This window comes from Streptopelia decaocto (genome assembly GCF_964273445.1).
Source record: "Streptopelia decaocto genome assembly, chromosome: 4".
Classification (NCBI taxonomy): domain Eukaryota; kingdom Metazoa; phylum Chordata; class Aves; order Columbiformes; family Columbidae; genus Streptopelia; species Streptopelia decaocto.
The window spans coordinates 21,403,821-21,420,320 of record NC_138658.1 but is presented as its reverse complement, the minus strand read 5'-3'; the positions used below and the strand labels follow the sequence as shown (position 1 = coordinate 21,420,320).

At 44.3% G+C, this 16,500-nt stretch overlaps 1 protein-coding gene across 1 annotated transcript; it reads right to left on the bottom strand.

The window, feature by feature from the left end:
* Positions 1–9,036: 9,036 nt before the first annotated feature.
* REELD1 (reeler domain containing 1) lies at positions 9,037–15,838 on the bottom strand (the record flags this gene model as incomplete). The annotated part of the gene is made up of 6 exons (XM_082051212.1): positions 9,037–9,636; positions 11,305–11,368; positions 12,083–12,371; positions 13,092–13,249; positions 14,858–15,080; positions 15,619–15,838. 6 exons carry the CDS (start codon positions 15,836–15,838, stop codon positions 9,037–9,039), a joined length of 1,554 nt encoding a protein of 517 aa, XP_081907338.1.
* Between the last annotated feature and the right edge of the window lie 662 nt (positions 15,839–16,500).

The following is a 16,500-nucleotide window of genomic DNA, read 5'->3' as shown; positions in this document are numbered from 1 at the left end:
AATTGAATTTGTTAGTGTTTAAAAGGATGTGTTGGAAACAATTGGTGCAAATGAGGCCTCTTGCCTGCTCCCCTGAGCAAATTGCTGTCTCTGTGGAGCATCAGCTTCTCAGTCCATCAAATTGCAGTAATCAAGTCTGGAGCTGATGGGGGCATGAGTCACCACTTAATTTTCTCATCAATGGAGGCCAAGTTTTCAGAATATTTTTAGATGCATTTCTGTAGAGATTTCTGCCAGCCAGTGACCTGTAGAGTGACAAGAAAATGAGCAATAGCTGCTGTTGAATCAGGCTCTGCTCCCTGCCACCTACCTCACTGACTGCAGTTTTGGGCAGGGAGGGCATGTGGCCTTTGGCTTCATTATGCAGAAAAGACCCCCACTGAGTTGATCCCAAGACCTGGATTTGCTAAGTAATAAAATAACCTGTTAATTCTTAGGATATCTGGTAGGTCCCAATCAGCTGTGACTCTGCATTGCTAGCCCAGACCAGAAGCAGGCACGAGATGAGAAATAGATGGTGATCCCTGTCCATAGAGACAGCCGGGACCTGACAGATGCAGCATGTAGAAGAGGCCATGCATCTCCCATGGATCCCATGCTGGTGCGTATTGTCTGCTCTTTACCTGTCTTCAAAGTTGCCACCTGGCACAACCATTTTTCACCCAGTTCAGAAGAAAAAAAAATCCTTTTTGGATGACATCCTCTGTGGGTGTGCTGCATCCAGTGTAGTTGTAACAAAGTCCAAGGCTTGCAGGTGTTAGCATGCTGATATTAGTTCATGTCTATAAGAGAAAAATGACTATTTATGGTCAGTTTTCTTATTAAACAGTTCCAAATTCTGAGAGGAATCAACTCTCTTAGAAGAAAATGGGCTGCCTCAAAGGAAAGACCATTTCATTGATAGGATTAAAAAAAATTGTGGAGGTCATGCGAGGACTGGCCTTTTGCCAGAAGAATTGCAGAAAATAAAATTTGAGAGTCCCATGACAATAATCGGGTATGAAATTCTATTGACAAAAGCTTTTGCAATTCTGTGCTCCTTCTGTTTCTTGGCATTGTGACTCCAGTCCTTCGCCATTCCTTTGCTGCACAGCCCATGCCCAAGATGTTACAAAATTGTATCTTATTTCCTAGTGCATTCCGCCTGTAATTTTGCCACTTCTTTGCCAACGGTGTTTGACAAAACATATAATGTCTTTTTTTCCCTGTCTTCAACCTAAATTCCACACACATACACACACCCTTTTTTTTTAACTTCTCCCAGTTAACTGTCCCTAACTGAACCTGTTGGCGTCATCACCAAGATGATGCTCTCATCTGCTTGGAGAGCACCTCTGAGAAGATGCTCTCAGAGACCTCATCCCATAGCAGCATGACAGGATAACTGTGACCGAGAAGCCAGGGCAGCTTTCCAAGACGCTGCTCGAGGAAGCAGAAATCAGCCTTTTGTGCTGACACTGAAGAACTTTACACATCAAATTATGATTCTCATGTTCTTCGTTAGGATTCACAGCTCCCCTGGACAAAAGTGCCTGCACACACGTGGGCCCACAGCTCACCACTGTATCCAGAATATAGTCGCTGGATACTCCTTTGGGCAATCCTGTAGTATTGCGTGATATGTTTAACCAAGTTGTTAAGCAAATTCTCGCCTATTCTGCTTCATAATATTGCTTTAAATTAGAGAAATTTCAGGAGAACCTCAATATTTTTATTTATAAAAATGACAAAATATATATTTAGTTAAATATTTCAGATCACAATTTGTATGAAAAATTAACTGTAACTTGCAAACAGTGGCTCAGGACTAAAAAAGATACAGGTAGAGTATTTGGCTCACTCATTCACTCTACCCCTTCCCCAAAACATACCCACAGTCTTCCAGGTACTTCACAGAGAGCTGCTTAAAGCCCCTTTTAGAAAACCCCTACACCATCTCTGTTTAGGTGCAACTCCCTGATAAATAAAACATATCCCAGAGGCATAACAGCGTACTGAAAATAAGAGTGTGACACAATTTCAGCCAGCTAATATGATAACTCTATCTGATGCAGCTCACAGAGTGTTAATGTGGGAAGCCTGTCTCTTGTCAGCTCGTCGGATCTCTCCCCACGCCGGAGCTGAATCCCACAGCCACACACGAGCAGCAGCGTGGGAGCGGGCCTTCCCCAAGGCCCCGCTAATTTTGTCACCCTGTGCTCACAAACTCCCCTCTTTCTGACCCTGAATGTTAAAAACATCGCTGAGTTGTGAGACATGGGATGTGTGAGTCGGGGGAGCAGAATGAAAGCAGGTGCTGTCTGTGGAGTCTGACTTTGCCGTGTTTCAGATCAGGAAACACGTATTTGTGATGCGTAACACTAATGTATAACCTCTCTGATTATGAAAGGCATAAAGAGCTTTATGTAGCTATACTATCCAGCGTCAATGTTCCCAAATAATCTCATTTAAATTATCCATTGGGACTTCATTTAAAAAGCAAGAAAAGTCTTGCTGGCACCATTTTTTTGGAAGATTTTTAGGTAGCTTTTAAAATTATTATTAAATGTGCATATCACGTGTAGAAAAACTGCTTACCACATGTAACAGGATGTGTATTAAACCATTATATTCTTTGTTATTTAGGAATAAATTTTGCCTCTTTAGCTCTTTACTTTTGAGAGCAAACTCTCCCTGCTAATTCATCCTGTTGGGATTTTTTGCTTTGATTTATATATAAACATGTTCCAGTGTATTGCAAGCAGCAGCTCCTATGTTTGAAAAATAAATTTATTGAGAAATTTCAATCTTTTCCAATACTAGTGAAAATAAAACAAAATTTAGTCTGTTAAGATAGTAAGTGGTATTCTTTGGATAGCTGGTGCTTGGAATGTACTTGAATTTTTTTTCAGAAGCCCAAATTTAGGAGTTTATTGTTGTAGCAACAAAATGTTTGCTCTGAACAATCCCAGAAGAACAATACATTCTCAGAAGGAAAACAGTATTTATCGCCAATAATTCAGCTGTTATAAATTATGACTGTAAAGAAAGAGAAAAGGGTTACTTTTAAAAACTTCCTGCCAGATTCTGGTTCCAATGATGCTGAGTGAGGTAAGTAATGTTCTTTTGATTAACAGTCAAGCCTTGAGTGGTGTTCGTTTAAAGAAGATTTTATTAAGCTTTTTTTCTCAAATCCATCTTTTTTGTTCTATTTTGAATGGACTCCCATCTGAAGAAAACTTTCAGTTACCTTTTAGCCTACATTAAATTCACACTGGCAAACATATGAGAATTATTAATTTGCTCCAGAAAGAACTAATAGGCTTTGCCAAATAAATCATGCAAATGACCCGGTGTGCTATTCATCTCTTCTGCATATTATTGCTTAAAAATCATTATAGTTTCCCCTTAAAAATCAAAAGTCAAATCAGTACTTTGACTTCCAGAGACGAATTTGGACTTATGGTTGTTTTGTGCCTTATTTTTTCTTGTTTGCAGCTCAGAAAATCACGGGGAGCCGGTGAGCGTGGTGGATTGCTGCCTTCCAGGGGTCTCTTCACTTGTTCCTGCAACTCTATGTTAGGGGTGCATTCTTTGCTTTAACGGGGATTCTGCAACTCAGCCAGCCTGGAGACTGGAAGTAACTGGTGTGTATTGATAAATATAATTAGACGAGCGTTACCTGCCCCCCCCAACTCCCCCGCCCGCCGGGGAGCGGCGCCATCGCCGGGACAACGCTGCCCCCTGGCGGCGGCGCGGGGCCGGGCGCTGGCTGGCGGGGGGGGCGGGAGCGGGGGAGCGTTTGCCCGCGTCGGGTTTACCTCTATTAGAATTAAATAGGAGATGTATGTGAGATGGCAATCGTAGCTTTATTTTCTTCTGGTTCGGCCCAGAGTAGGGAATTACACGGGAGTCTCTGCCTGCCAGCCTGCCTGGTTAACCGGGGCAGTGAGCGAAAGGCAGATGCTGTGCATTCCCCATGAGACAGTTTTTCTCTCTTTGTTGCCGTATCCTCAACCCTCCCCAGCGAACTGCAGCAGCAAGGGTCAGTCTGCCTGCACTGTCTGTTGCCAGAGTCGAGATCGCAGTTAACTCAGCTGACACATAGCATTTGTGCTGCGTTAGGTCCTGGGAATTACTGGTGACACTTTACTTGACTGGGTTAAATATTTTTCCACTTTGGACCATGTGTTTGCATAATAAAGATCAGCAAGTCACATCTTCTGGCTTTCCCTCTATACCAACAGCCTTATGTCCTTGGTACCTGGATGTCACTTCCTAATGTACATCAACATCCTCTGATATACAGCAAGCCTGATCTTTGACTCACCTTTGAATTAGTGACACATTTTCTCAACAACAAATTATACTTTGGCATTAGAAGGTGGCAATCTGTAATGGATATTGCAATCTGAAGATTCAAAGATACTATCTGTGATCTTTGTCCTTAGCAGAGTAAGCTGGAGTCTCTCTTTCCTCCTACATGTTATTTGATTGTGGTACATAACCTTGGGATGGACTAATAGTCATTAGTCAGAGCTGATATATCCTTTATGGGCCTGCCCTGCTGAGGAAGGGAGACATTCTCTAGCACAGCAGTAAATCAGCAAAACATGCACTTAAATATACAGTAGAATGTGTTTTGAGACATGATCCTTCATACATCATATAACAAAATGCTTTACTGAGAGAGTCACACATAACGCTAATGAGAAAAGAGGGTTGCTATGACAAGACCCGAGAATGGGAAATTATTTGGTGGCAGGAGGAAGCTGGGAGGGATCCCTGAGTGGCATGTGGTCTGAGAGCAGTCGTGACTCCCCATGTCCTTCTTTGCCCTCTCCTAGGTGATGCGGTGCCTTGGAGGAGCTGGCAGGAGAGAGGGGACGGAAGAGAAAGGAGGGGTGCCCTGCAGAGCTGCCCAGATGCGCAATGACTTTCACCCTGAGCCTTGAGACCACGGCAGGATCAGCAGCGGAGTCCAGCTTGCCAGGAGAAGTGAGGGGGCTGTTCTGTTGCTTGCCAGCTGGGCAGGTCAGGTCACTGCTTTGTTGTTGGGTTTTGCTGGTAAGCAGCTCTTTTTGCAGCTGAATATTGCAGGAATTGTTAGAGCATCTCCACATCTTTTTACAGACATTTCTCATTGTTTTTTAAAAATAAGTGCATAAATAGCATGTGCTCTGCCAAGGAACTGGCTGAAGCAGGGGCAAATCATCAGGAGTGAGGGAAAGGATGAACCCTCACCCCTCAGCAGGGCAGAGCAGGCATCCTCTCCCCATGCTCAGTTTGCTGGGGGAGCTCTGCTGAATGTTTCAGTCTCTGGGTTCCTGGCCTTGCTGCTTTGCCCCCCTTGGTTTGTGTGGTCTTTAAGAAGTTGAAGAAACTGTGCCAGAAGGGCTGGCCAAGCCACCCAGCCAGATCTCCATCATGCCTGGAGAGAGGGCTGCCTCTCCTGAGAGCCTGGGCTTGCGCATCCCTATTCACCACGACAGCTGGGCCCCCAGGGCCCTGTGGCTTCTCCTCTGAGCCTTGTCACCCATTTTGGAGCTGGCAAGATCAGCGCGTGTTTGGTTTCTTTGCTTACTAGTGGCAATGCAACCAACGCAGGAAATGTCCATGGTGACTTAACCAAGCTTTGAGCCAAACATGTTGCTTCATGCAACATCTCCACGTTACATCTAGTACCACTAACATATGGGAAGGTTGCCATCCTCTGCTAACTGCAGGTTTGTCAGTCATCTTTAGTAGAGCACATGCAGTATTGCATGAGACAACATCCTCTCCAAAGCAGAGGGGGAACAGATTTATGGAAGAACTTGATGATGGGCAAAACCAAAATGATTTCTGATACCCTGGAAAAGCAGAAGAGTGAGTGATGGTGTATGCTTAACAAGCAGGACTGATGGTTTAAGGGCAGTGGCTTATATTTTTGTGAGCAGAGGGAAAGTAGGAATCACGGTGACACGAGATAGGAAAATGAGCATGCAAGTAAGGTGTGATGAAGGAATATGTCTGTATACAAGTTAGTTATTTCTAAATCTTTGTTTGTTTGAAGTTAGGATAGCTCAAGTATTGTAAAGGCATCAGAGTATTTAAGCCATAGGAATTTTCACTGCCTGAACTGCATTTGATGCCTGTTTGTCTGGCGGGGAGACAGACTCAGGATAGATGTGCATTAGAGCTGAATGTGAGCTGCTTTTGACACCTTTTCTCAGTAATTCTGATCCAAAGCCCTGTCACTTTGCTGAGGGATGGCAGCCTAATGTGGGCCAACGACGGCTGCAGGCTGACCCGTGCTGGAGGAACTGAGATCTTCCAGTTCCAGCAGATGTGACCGACATACTCATGCACCTAGAGAGGGGAAAAAGTAGAATCTCTCACTTGTTCCTCCAGTAAATAATAGAATGGTTTGTGTCTTTCTTTTCCTAATTCTGTCTTTTTTTTTCTCCTAAATCTGTTCCAAACGTGAGCACAGGTTAATTTCCATACAAGGCGAGTCACTTAAGAATAGGGGGTGTTTGAATGATTTCCCTTTTAATAAATTAATCAGTGCTCATGTTTTTAACAGTATTAAGATGAGATAAAACCTCCATCCCTCTTGTCGTGGCAACTACAATAAACGAAACGTCATTCAGAAGTCAAGAATAAAACCACCAGCACTTTACGTCTCAGCCAAGTCCACAAAGTAGCAAAACTCATCACTAATTCAAAGGAGCTGTGTCCCTCAGAGCTCACCATTACTGGTTTTACTACTAATAAGACTGGAGCTGCATGAATTTAACAGAAGGCAGAATTGGGCAGTAAGGCAGAGTAGTGTTGAAGTATTGCTGCCATAATCAAACATCTCCATGAGGTCTTCACTTGCTCTGGTCAGCCTGGCAAGAAGTGGTGCTGGGTCATGAGGAAAGTCCTAGGGAAAGGAAGGTTATGGTTTTAAGGCTATACCAGTCTAGTAACATTAATTCTAGAAAGATAGTGGAAGAGGACATAGGTATTTGTAATTTATTCATAAACAGCTATGCCATCATAAGAAACTTTTTAAAATAGTATGTGATAGTTCTTTAAATATTTAAGAGTTTGTTGACCTATTTTCTCAGTTAATTAGGATTTTTTTTTTTTTTTTTTGGCTGCATTAACAATGGCTTGAATGCAGTCTGCTTTAGTCACTGCACAGTTCAGCCACACTGGGTTACAGAAATTTTATTTCTTTCTAAAGCACATGACATAGGAGAGGAATGCCAATTTTAAGTGTCTAGACTTGTGCTTTAAAACTTATAGACTTCTTAGTAGGTAGTTCTTAAGGTCAACTTATTGGACATAAAACCATTCACGTAGCATGCTTCTGTATCCTGAAACAAATGTCTTTTCAATTACAGCACTACCCTTGGTTACTCTGCAGTGGGATGGCCATGGTGTGGCCACCCTTCTCTTGAAAGTAAAGATGTTTAAGACCATCAAGCTCACCTCTGCAAGTTCTGTATGTGAGTACACTTATTTTCTTACTCATTTATTTTGTAAAAGGGTCACTAGGCATAGAAGTTAATGTGACAGAAATTTGGCCATGTGTGTAGTGCAAAACATCATGTCATTAATCACAGTATGGTAATAGGGTCAGAATCCATCTCTTTCTGGATGCTAATAGAAGTCTTTATTAGCAAAAGAAGCACTATGTTCATCACACTGCAGGGGGCTGAACAGAATTAATTTATGTCCCACATGACTCCTCTGAATTCAACAGCAAGGTAAGGGAGGATGTGAGGGCAGAGTTTTGACTGACTGTCAGGCTCGAAGATGGCCAGCAAGTTGGAGACAGCCACAGAACCCTGCTGACAGAGGGGGAAGTTGTCACCAGAAAAGATGCCATGAGCCTTCAGGGACCCCTTGTTGTCTGCTTAGGTCAGCAGTGCCCAGTGCTGCAGGCTGTGAAATAACATGCAGCACCAGAGTTTAAGTCTGTACCCCTTTACACAGCTTAGGGACCATCTGAGCCCCTCCACCCTAGAAAAAGATACCAGAAGGTGTGACTTCTCTCTGAAAGGCTCTAAAAGTTTCATCTCAAGAGTATTGGTATCAGGTCTATTTCTGGCTCTTTCCAAACTGCAGTAAAATCAACATTTACCCTTGCTGTCATCACCTCTCCTTCTTAGAAGGTGTCAAGGATCTTCATGTTTTCCAAGGGCAGTTTTAGTGGCCTCCTGCAGAAAACCCCATGGTCAGAGAGAAGTTTGCACAAACTCAGAGAACAAAGATGCTGTAAACTTTCCACGCAGCCTTTGCTGGGGATCTCCAAAGTGACCTGGGAAGGGTACTTGTCAGCCTGAGTTCCTGCGCAGAGTGTTACTGAGCTGACTCAAAGTAAAAGACCAAGTAAATGCTGGCTGTTAGGCTTAAACAAGATTCTTCATCAGGTGCAAATGGACAGGAAAGGTTTTCTTCCATTTGCACCTGATGAGGAAGCATGTTTCTCCCCCAAAAGCTGGTATCTGCCACCCTGTGTTTTGTTCCCATAGATCAATTCAGCACTCTTTGGATCAATGTTCTCCACTAATGAGTTATTGCATTTTATTTTCAAATTGAAATTTAAGAACTACTGGTAAATATTTTGTTTGAGAGACACCAAGGACATAGAATCAAAACTGTAAGCTCTTAAATGAGAATGGTTTGGTTTATATCCCGGATTTCTAGTTCCTAGAAAGAAATATAACAGTTGAATATTTAGATTAAATAGGAGACAATACTACAGTGCAGAGGAAGAATTTCTGTTTTTGGCTGCACCCTTAAGGCAACAGAGGCAGTGAATGTCATGGCTGCAGTGACATCTAATGAGCAGATATACAATATTAATTGCAGTAAGTGTAATGCACTGAACAATCTATCAACTTCTATCTTCTTAGCAGCTGTAGCTTAGATACTTCTGGCTAACACCTCTGTCTGAACTGCTTCAAGCTTGTTTACCTATACAATGGCACATACAGGAACCTTACTGCTGCGTCCTATAGTCTGGGCTATTTTCACCATCACCGGCTGCTGCAGCATCGCTTTCAGTGTCACAGGTGGTCAGATGACTGTCTTCTTCCCACTGCTCGAGGGGCTGACCCAGTTGTATTCGGCTTGCACCAGCACGAAGCTGTTCTCTCGGATCTTTCGGAAGTGCATCACCTCCCCATTTTCTCTGACAGCGATGACGTTGGTGTCCGGCTCACTGAAGGAGACCTCGGTTCGCTTGTGGCAATGCTGGGCACAGACGCAGCGCAAGGCGGCTGCCAGAGCCAGGCCCAGGACGGCTGTGCAGACCAGGAGGATGCCGAGCTGGGCTGCTAGGAGTTGGGTCCCTCTGCGAGGGTCTTCCCCCTTCTCTGGAACAGCAGATTCAGGAGCTGGTCTGGTCACCCACAGCAGGGTATTCTCGCTCACCTCCTCCTCCTCCTTCTCCTCCTCCTCCTCCTCCTCACCCCTGGAGCCTGGATCATCTGGCTGCAGGGTCAGATTTCTTTCTGCCATTTGTCTTGAAGCCGATGACAAATTGCTGGCAGCATCAGCGTCACCAAACCAGGCTGTTGTCACAGCAGCATCAACCAGGTGAGTGTGTAGGTGAAGGGCAGGAGATGCTGTTGCATGCAGGGAGGTTTTCAAGATGGCCTCACTCTCAGTACTTGCCTTTGAAAGCAAAAACACACCAAAATGCACAGTGAGGGAAGAGAAAGGGGTCTGATGAGATTCTCATCCACTACCTACGTCACAGTATAGTTCAGCTCTGTATTTCTGACACCCAGATGTCCCCTCCTGGCCTTGGAATAACCCTGCTCCATCACCTAGTTAGTCAAGTAGCTTTTAGGAAATGACCCAGATTCAGCACAGTTCTGCCTATATCAGAGTTGCCGTAGGAAAGAGGAGGCACTGGGAGCTGGACCTACAGGGGCAAGGCAGAGTGGGTTGAAGGGGCAGAGGTATAGGGCACAGACAGAGAAGGAGGTCACTGATTTGCACAGGTAAAGGTCTGCATCTCCCATGGTGGTGGTGGTATTCTTCACAGGCATCGTTATCACAGGAAAAATCACTTATTAAATGATTCTCACCTTGAGCGATGCCAGAGTCATGCTGAAAGGGCAGGCATGATCTTCCCAGCCAAGCTTTAGTGTCCCACCAGCCCCACTGGCATTCAGTATCATCCTTCTGAGACTGTGGATTCAATCATGGAGCAGAGGGACCCAGGAGACTTGAGGTGGCCTTTGATGTCAGTGGTTTTCGAGCAGTCACATACAATCTTCCCAAAGCCCCTCTTGCTTTCTCAGTCTACAAAGCCCATTTGGAACCTGCTGCCTCTCAGTGTTGCTTGACTGCTCATTTTAGTGCGAATGACTGTTCTTGCTTGCTCCTGTTCCTAGGGGCTCTGCTCGGTGCCAGACACCTTCTTTTATCCATCATGAAATGATGGGCACTCCATGCCACTTCTGCAGCCCAGGTTTTGCTGCAGATATCATCCAAGACTGACTGTGAAACAATTGTACAATTTAGGAGGCCCCCACCGAATTTTTCCCTTCCCACTGTGCACCTGAGCCCCCATCCAAAACCTATAAAATGTACTGGAGTCTTTTCTTCGGCTCCACTGAGATTTGGATCTGGCCCTCAGTAGCTGGCACCTCTCCAGCCTGTCCAGCCCAGCAGGCTTTTTCACGCATCCATTAATTACACCAGAGAAACACTCACCCTCTACCATCATTAGCAATTTCTAAAGCTTGCTGGGAAGACAGTGTGACAGGAGCACAAAGCTGAGGTAGGAGCCCTGGCAAGCTGTGAACCAAAGTTTGGGAGGGTCAGAGCATCCTTTGTGGAAGAGACGGTTTCTGAAGTTGCTAGTAAAATATGAGTAGCAGATAAAAGCATTTCAGTGGCTGGACTGCAAACTGCAAAGTTGCTCCTGGCAAAGTTAGGATTGTACGTATATGGATTACTTGCCCTCAAAATACAAATGCCATAGTGTAAGGATATAATGCAGGATCTTGGACTTCGGGATAGCAAATGGAATTGTCTTGGAAGTCCTTGCTCTATCTCACCTCATTTCTCCTTTCTTTTTGTACTACTCTCCTTTCTTGCCTAATTTCTCACTATTTTTATTTCATTATGTTCTTCTGGTCTTGCCTTGTGCAGTAACTCTTCTTTTGCTTTCATTTCTCCACTTCTTTCCACAGCTATGCCAGATGCTCACATTTTTTATGAGACCTACGTGGGCTGCTTGATGCTGTGTTGCAGTAGAGGTTTTATCCTCATCTTCTCTTAGACCTTTCTGTCTTTGGAGAAGACACCCTCCACATCCTTGCTGCTTACCTGCCCATCTCCATTACACATCAAGCACAAGTGTGGTGTAGCAGCACTGGCAACACTTTCTGCTCTGAAACACGGACATGGGAAAGGCAGGTTAGTGAGTGATAGTGATACCTGTCGCTGCAGCTCACGTGGAAGCCCCCAGGCTCTGCAGGATCTGCATCCTCTGAGAATTGTGCCACTCACTAGTGCAGCCTTGGGATGCACGCAATCAACCCAGACTGTACGGGGCTGTATTTTAATAGCACCTGATCTTTTATTCCTATTTCCATCATTTTCACCCACAGTGTAAAACATTGCATGAAAGCTCATATGATCCAAACCTTCTAAGACTTGGATTTTCTCCCTGTCACTGTCACGTGCAGTCTCCAAAGGATTATTTCTAAAAATGCTGGCAAGAAAACTCCCTTTTGCCTTCCCCCCAGCTGCAGACACCTTCCTAAATAGGCCCTCACTCATCCACAGGGAAACCAGTACTACAGGGTGCTTCAAAAAGAGGAACCCAATTTGAAATCACTGTATCTCTGCAACCATGAACCACCCATGAATGAAACTCTTACCACTTGAAAGGTCAAGGCATAGTTTCAAAGAATAACTTGCTTGATAACTTGTTAAACCATTTATAAATTTTTGTGTAGTTGTGAATTGTTGCCATCATTAAATATACTGCTTTGAAACTGGCTCCCTCCCTTTGAAACACCCTGCATTTTTCTTCCCTAGAAGGGTTGGAGAAATAGCTCTTGCCACCACCTAGCTTCAACATCAGGGCTTGGGGCAGTACCCGTCAGAGATGCTGTAGCTGGAGGCATCATCCAGGGAGAGGAAACCTCGCAAAGTGTCTGCCGTGCTGAGGTCTTGGGTGGGGAGGGACGGCTCCAGCCCCCAGCTGCTGGATCCGCTGCTCTGGCTGGACACAGCCCGCTCCGGCCGGGCTGGCTGCTTCAGCTCAGTGATGGGATGGGCAGCTGAGCCCTCACCAAAACCTGGCTCTGGTGCCAGTGTTGTCATGATGCCAGTGGGGCTGGCAGGTGGCACCGGGGAGCTGGTGGCAGCCGCAGGAGAGGTGGGACCTTGTCCAACACAGACACAAAACAAGAAGCAGGGAGAGAGGATCAGAAGCCAATTGTCTTTGGTTTGTTTGTTTCAAATCCCACTTGGTGCTAACATGTGCCAGGAAGGATCATGATGGTGACTTTTTTTTTTTTTTTTAATATTCATGTCAATTTAAAGTGGGAACCCAGATAGAAAATCAAGCATTAAAGCCTGATGCCTGAATTACATTCAAGTGAAATAATTAAAACTTAGTCTTGATGCCATGCCAAAAATGCTGAGAAACACATCTGATTTTAGTATACATAAATTGTTGGAGCATTTTACTGAGCAGAGACCACATAAATATAACTAAGTAAATACCTGAAGGGCAATAGTCACATTTAGAGACAAATATATTCCTTTATTTAGGCAGCATTGCTAATTGCACTTGCTTGTCCACAGGAGCTGATATTTTAGTTAAAGAACATTGTATTTTAGGGTTTGCATTGAAATTGTAAGATCTGGCAACCCCATTTATTTTTCTGGTACCCTCCTCAGGACTGGCTCCATCACCTCAAACACTGACCCGTGCCATCACTTCGAGTCCACCACAGCCATCCCTGACCTCCCCAATGGGAAGAACTCCAGTCCCTCCAGTTTATTTGAGTCACTTGTGTTCAGTGTTTGCCCAGAATAAGCTGTAAAGCTACTCTGTGATAAACAGTCAGTAAAAAACCCCGTACCTTTGCTCACCATACCTGTGGGATGTGGGTCAGCCAGTTCTTGCGAGGGTGCAGGGGCTTCAGGGTGGGGCTTCTCGCCGCTGCCAACAAGCGTTTTGTTTTGCCCTCGCTGAGCTACGATAGCAGATTCAATCTTTGCCCAGTAAACAAAGTATGACTGGACTACGGAGATGCTGTTAAAACATAATTAGGCAAGAATTTACGGGCTCTATAGCATTAATAAAACATCCAGCTGTTTAGCTAATCACAAGGACTGCTTTCATCCGAAGGCAGAAGCAGCACAAAAATATTTTAAAGGATTAGCCTGTCACATGTTTTGTATTACAAATAAAAGATATCAAGTCCCATAAAAAGGCTACTGGGTGAAGAATCACCACTCATAGTTAAGGTCAGTCAAAGAAATGTGTGGGAACTTAAAAAAGCTATTATATTCGCTGTGTTGATAGAAGTACATTTGGAAAACTTGGAATAGCTCTGCTTATAATCTTCTGTAGGCAGGGCAACAACAGTGGTATTTACTAATTAAAACAAGTCAATTTAACTTGTACAAACAGCAGAATAGGTAGGAAAAAAGTCTCTCTTCTCAGCCCTCCGATATTTGAGCCTGCCTAACACTCTGCTTTAGCAGGTGCCAAAGCTGCTCTTGGCCAACCTTTAACCATTCATCCAGAGCCACCTTTAACCTGGCGATTTTGGGAGAATTTCAGCTCAGATTGTTCAGCTGCTTTGGAGAATTAGCTTAAGGAAGACCAACTCTTATGAGGCATTTTTAAGCCTGACAAGGAGTTTTTCCAGATGCTGTGGTAAGGAGAAAAGGGAGATGCTATCAGAAGTCAGCTTGGAAGGTCAAAAGCCAGAGGACAACAAAAGCACCAGTGTGAGTGGCTGGGAATAGACGCTCTTGGGTTTGGGTTGGTTTTATTCAGTTGCTTGAGTTTTACTTGTTTTTAATAATATTTGCTGATCTAAAACAACAGACAAAATTGGAAATGCTGAGCAGCAATATTTATGTTTCAATGAATTTGTGTTGAATCATGACGAGATGCACAAGCCATGGAGCTCACCAGGACGCTTATGTTTTGGGATGCAGCCAAGGATCTGGCCAAGCAGCTTCTAAGTGGTTTTGTGAAGTCAAAACATAACGATTCAATTTCTTCCAAAATGAAAAATCTCTAGGCTACCTCTAAGACAGCCAGTCAGAAAATGTGTAATTTCATTCCAAATCAGAACCAAACTATTTGGACAGTTTGGGACTTCGGCGCAGAACAGGAATGTCAAGTTTTGACCCAGTGCTTGTTCTGTCTTCCTACTGTGAATAATTCTATTTACATTTCACTTTAAAAAAGCCCACTAATATATATATATATATATATATATATATATATATATATATTTTTTTTTTTTTTTTAAGACGTGATATACAAGATTATCCTGTAGGCAGGGAAATCCTATGGTCTGTCTTATTTAGAAAGACAGGCAATGTGATCACAGTTCTTTCTTTATGCCTTAATATTTCTATTTCCTAAGTGCTTAGGCTGTCATCTTCCAGTGTATTTATACTGAGAAAATAGTGACCATGTAAATAAAAAGCAGCACTACCCAGCAGATATAAATGGCAATTTATGTACCATCTGGGATACTGTTGCAGCATTTGATAAGTATTTAGCTACATGGGGTTCAAGATACATAAACTACTGTGCTGGACAAGTATGATGGAAAAATAAAGCCAAGTCTTTAACTGAGAAGACACAAATTCTGGCTAGGAGCCAACATGTTCTTACAAAAACTTGATGTCTCCAATGGGTTGGTCTGGTGCTTTCCATACAAAGGACAAGTTTCTCTTCAGCGACTTGTCCGAGTGGGTGACAGTGTCACCATCTTCAAAACAAGTCAGCAGCTTGGAACCAGGAGGAATGAAGATGAATGTGCCGGCAATTTCATCGTTAGAGACTTTGCGAGCTTGAAGCAAAAAGCCCATAAAATCCCGGGTGCTCCTCACCGTCACTGCAAAGACAAAACATGAGACACGAAGCGATTTGTATCGTAGCTGTGGGGTGAGTTGTTTGCAGTGGGGTTTCTGGTGATGGCACTGAAATCAAAAGAAAACTCTGTACACACGCACGCAAAATCCAACTTGCTTTGTTGTCACAGCCTGCCCTGGACATGCCGAACGCCAGAGGCCAGACTTTACCCTTAATTTTGTGAAACTGCAAAAATAATTTGCTTGAGTCTTTTTTTGCCCCTTGATTATAAGCTGCTAACCACACTCGTGAGGCAACATGCAGCCATTTTTCAGGAAGAAGGTTTGGGTACTCCCCCCCGCCCCACCCCAGCACAAATGCAAGAGCCTGTGCTCTGCCCTCTGAAGGGTTTTGTTTGGCATGGGGATGAGCAGGCAAGTGGCCAGGCTGGGGAGCACTGCCTGTCAGCTGAACCTAACTTGAAAATCTGCCCATGGAACTGCCACAAGGTAGAACTAGAAGTTGCTTTGGGGCTTTTTCCATCGCTGGGCTAAGATGCAAAGTCAGAAGTTGTTCCTTACCTGGAACCTTGTCGCCTGGGGAGTAAAAGGACATGTTGGTGTGGAGAGTCACATAGTTGTTGCTGGGGCTGTGGAGCTGGGCTCTCAGATGCCTGGGCATCATGTCGGTGCAGGCAGAAGGGCTGGCGCCTTGAGAGAAGGCAGCTGCGCAGGAGACCAAGCACAGGGCTGTGCATGCCCAGCTGACGATGGCCATGTGGGCTCTCCTTCCCTCCTCCATCTTATGGTCATCAAACAACGGGCGGGTTCACTTCAAAGCAGTGGCTTCGGCAGCCTGGTGCCTTTGAATTAGCCAAGCTACAGAGCCACCCTTCCCACAGCCTTTAAATGAAGGAGAATAAATGATTTCTCTGTGCATGGAGCCACTTCAGCAATCCACAGAATTTCAAATTTTGAAGTAAATTGTTGAGTCTGGAAGAGGGGAGGCCCCACAAGAGGATGCTTTTCTTGTGAAGTCGCCCATGGAGTTGCATTTCTTGTGAAGATGAGGTCAGGGAAGATTAGGCCTAAAGAGTCTCGTGGTGTTTAGCAGGAGGAGAAAACTCTGTGTGATCACACTCAGCACCCGCCACCCTTCCCAGCCCAAATGTAAAACCTGATCCATGGGGCAAACATTTCCCCTTGGACCTGCAGAGCTGCTGCAGGGCCCATACAATAAGGCAGGTAGTTCTGCTTTACATGTAGCTCTTTCTAACATCTTCTTTTCAACGTGCAGCTTTTCCTGGCTTAGGTTTCATTATGCTTTATCAATAAAAAGATGTAAATAAATCAGATGAAACTAGAGACCAAGGAGGTCTAGATTACACCTCCATCTCTAACACTTCTGGAACTTGCTAGCTGTCTCTAACAAACCACCATTGCAAACAAAACAGTTTGTGCCCA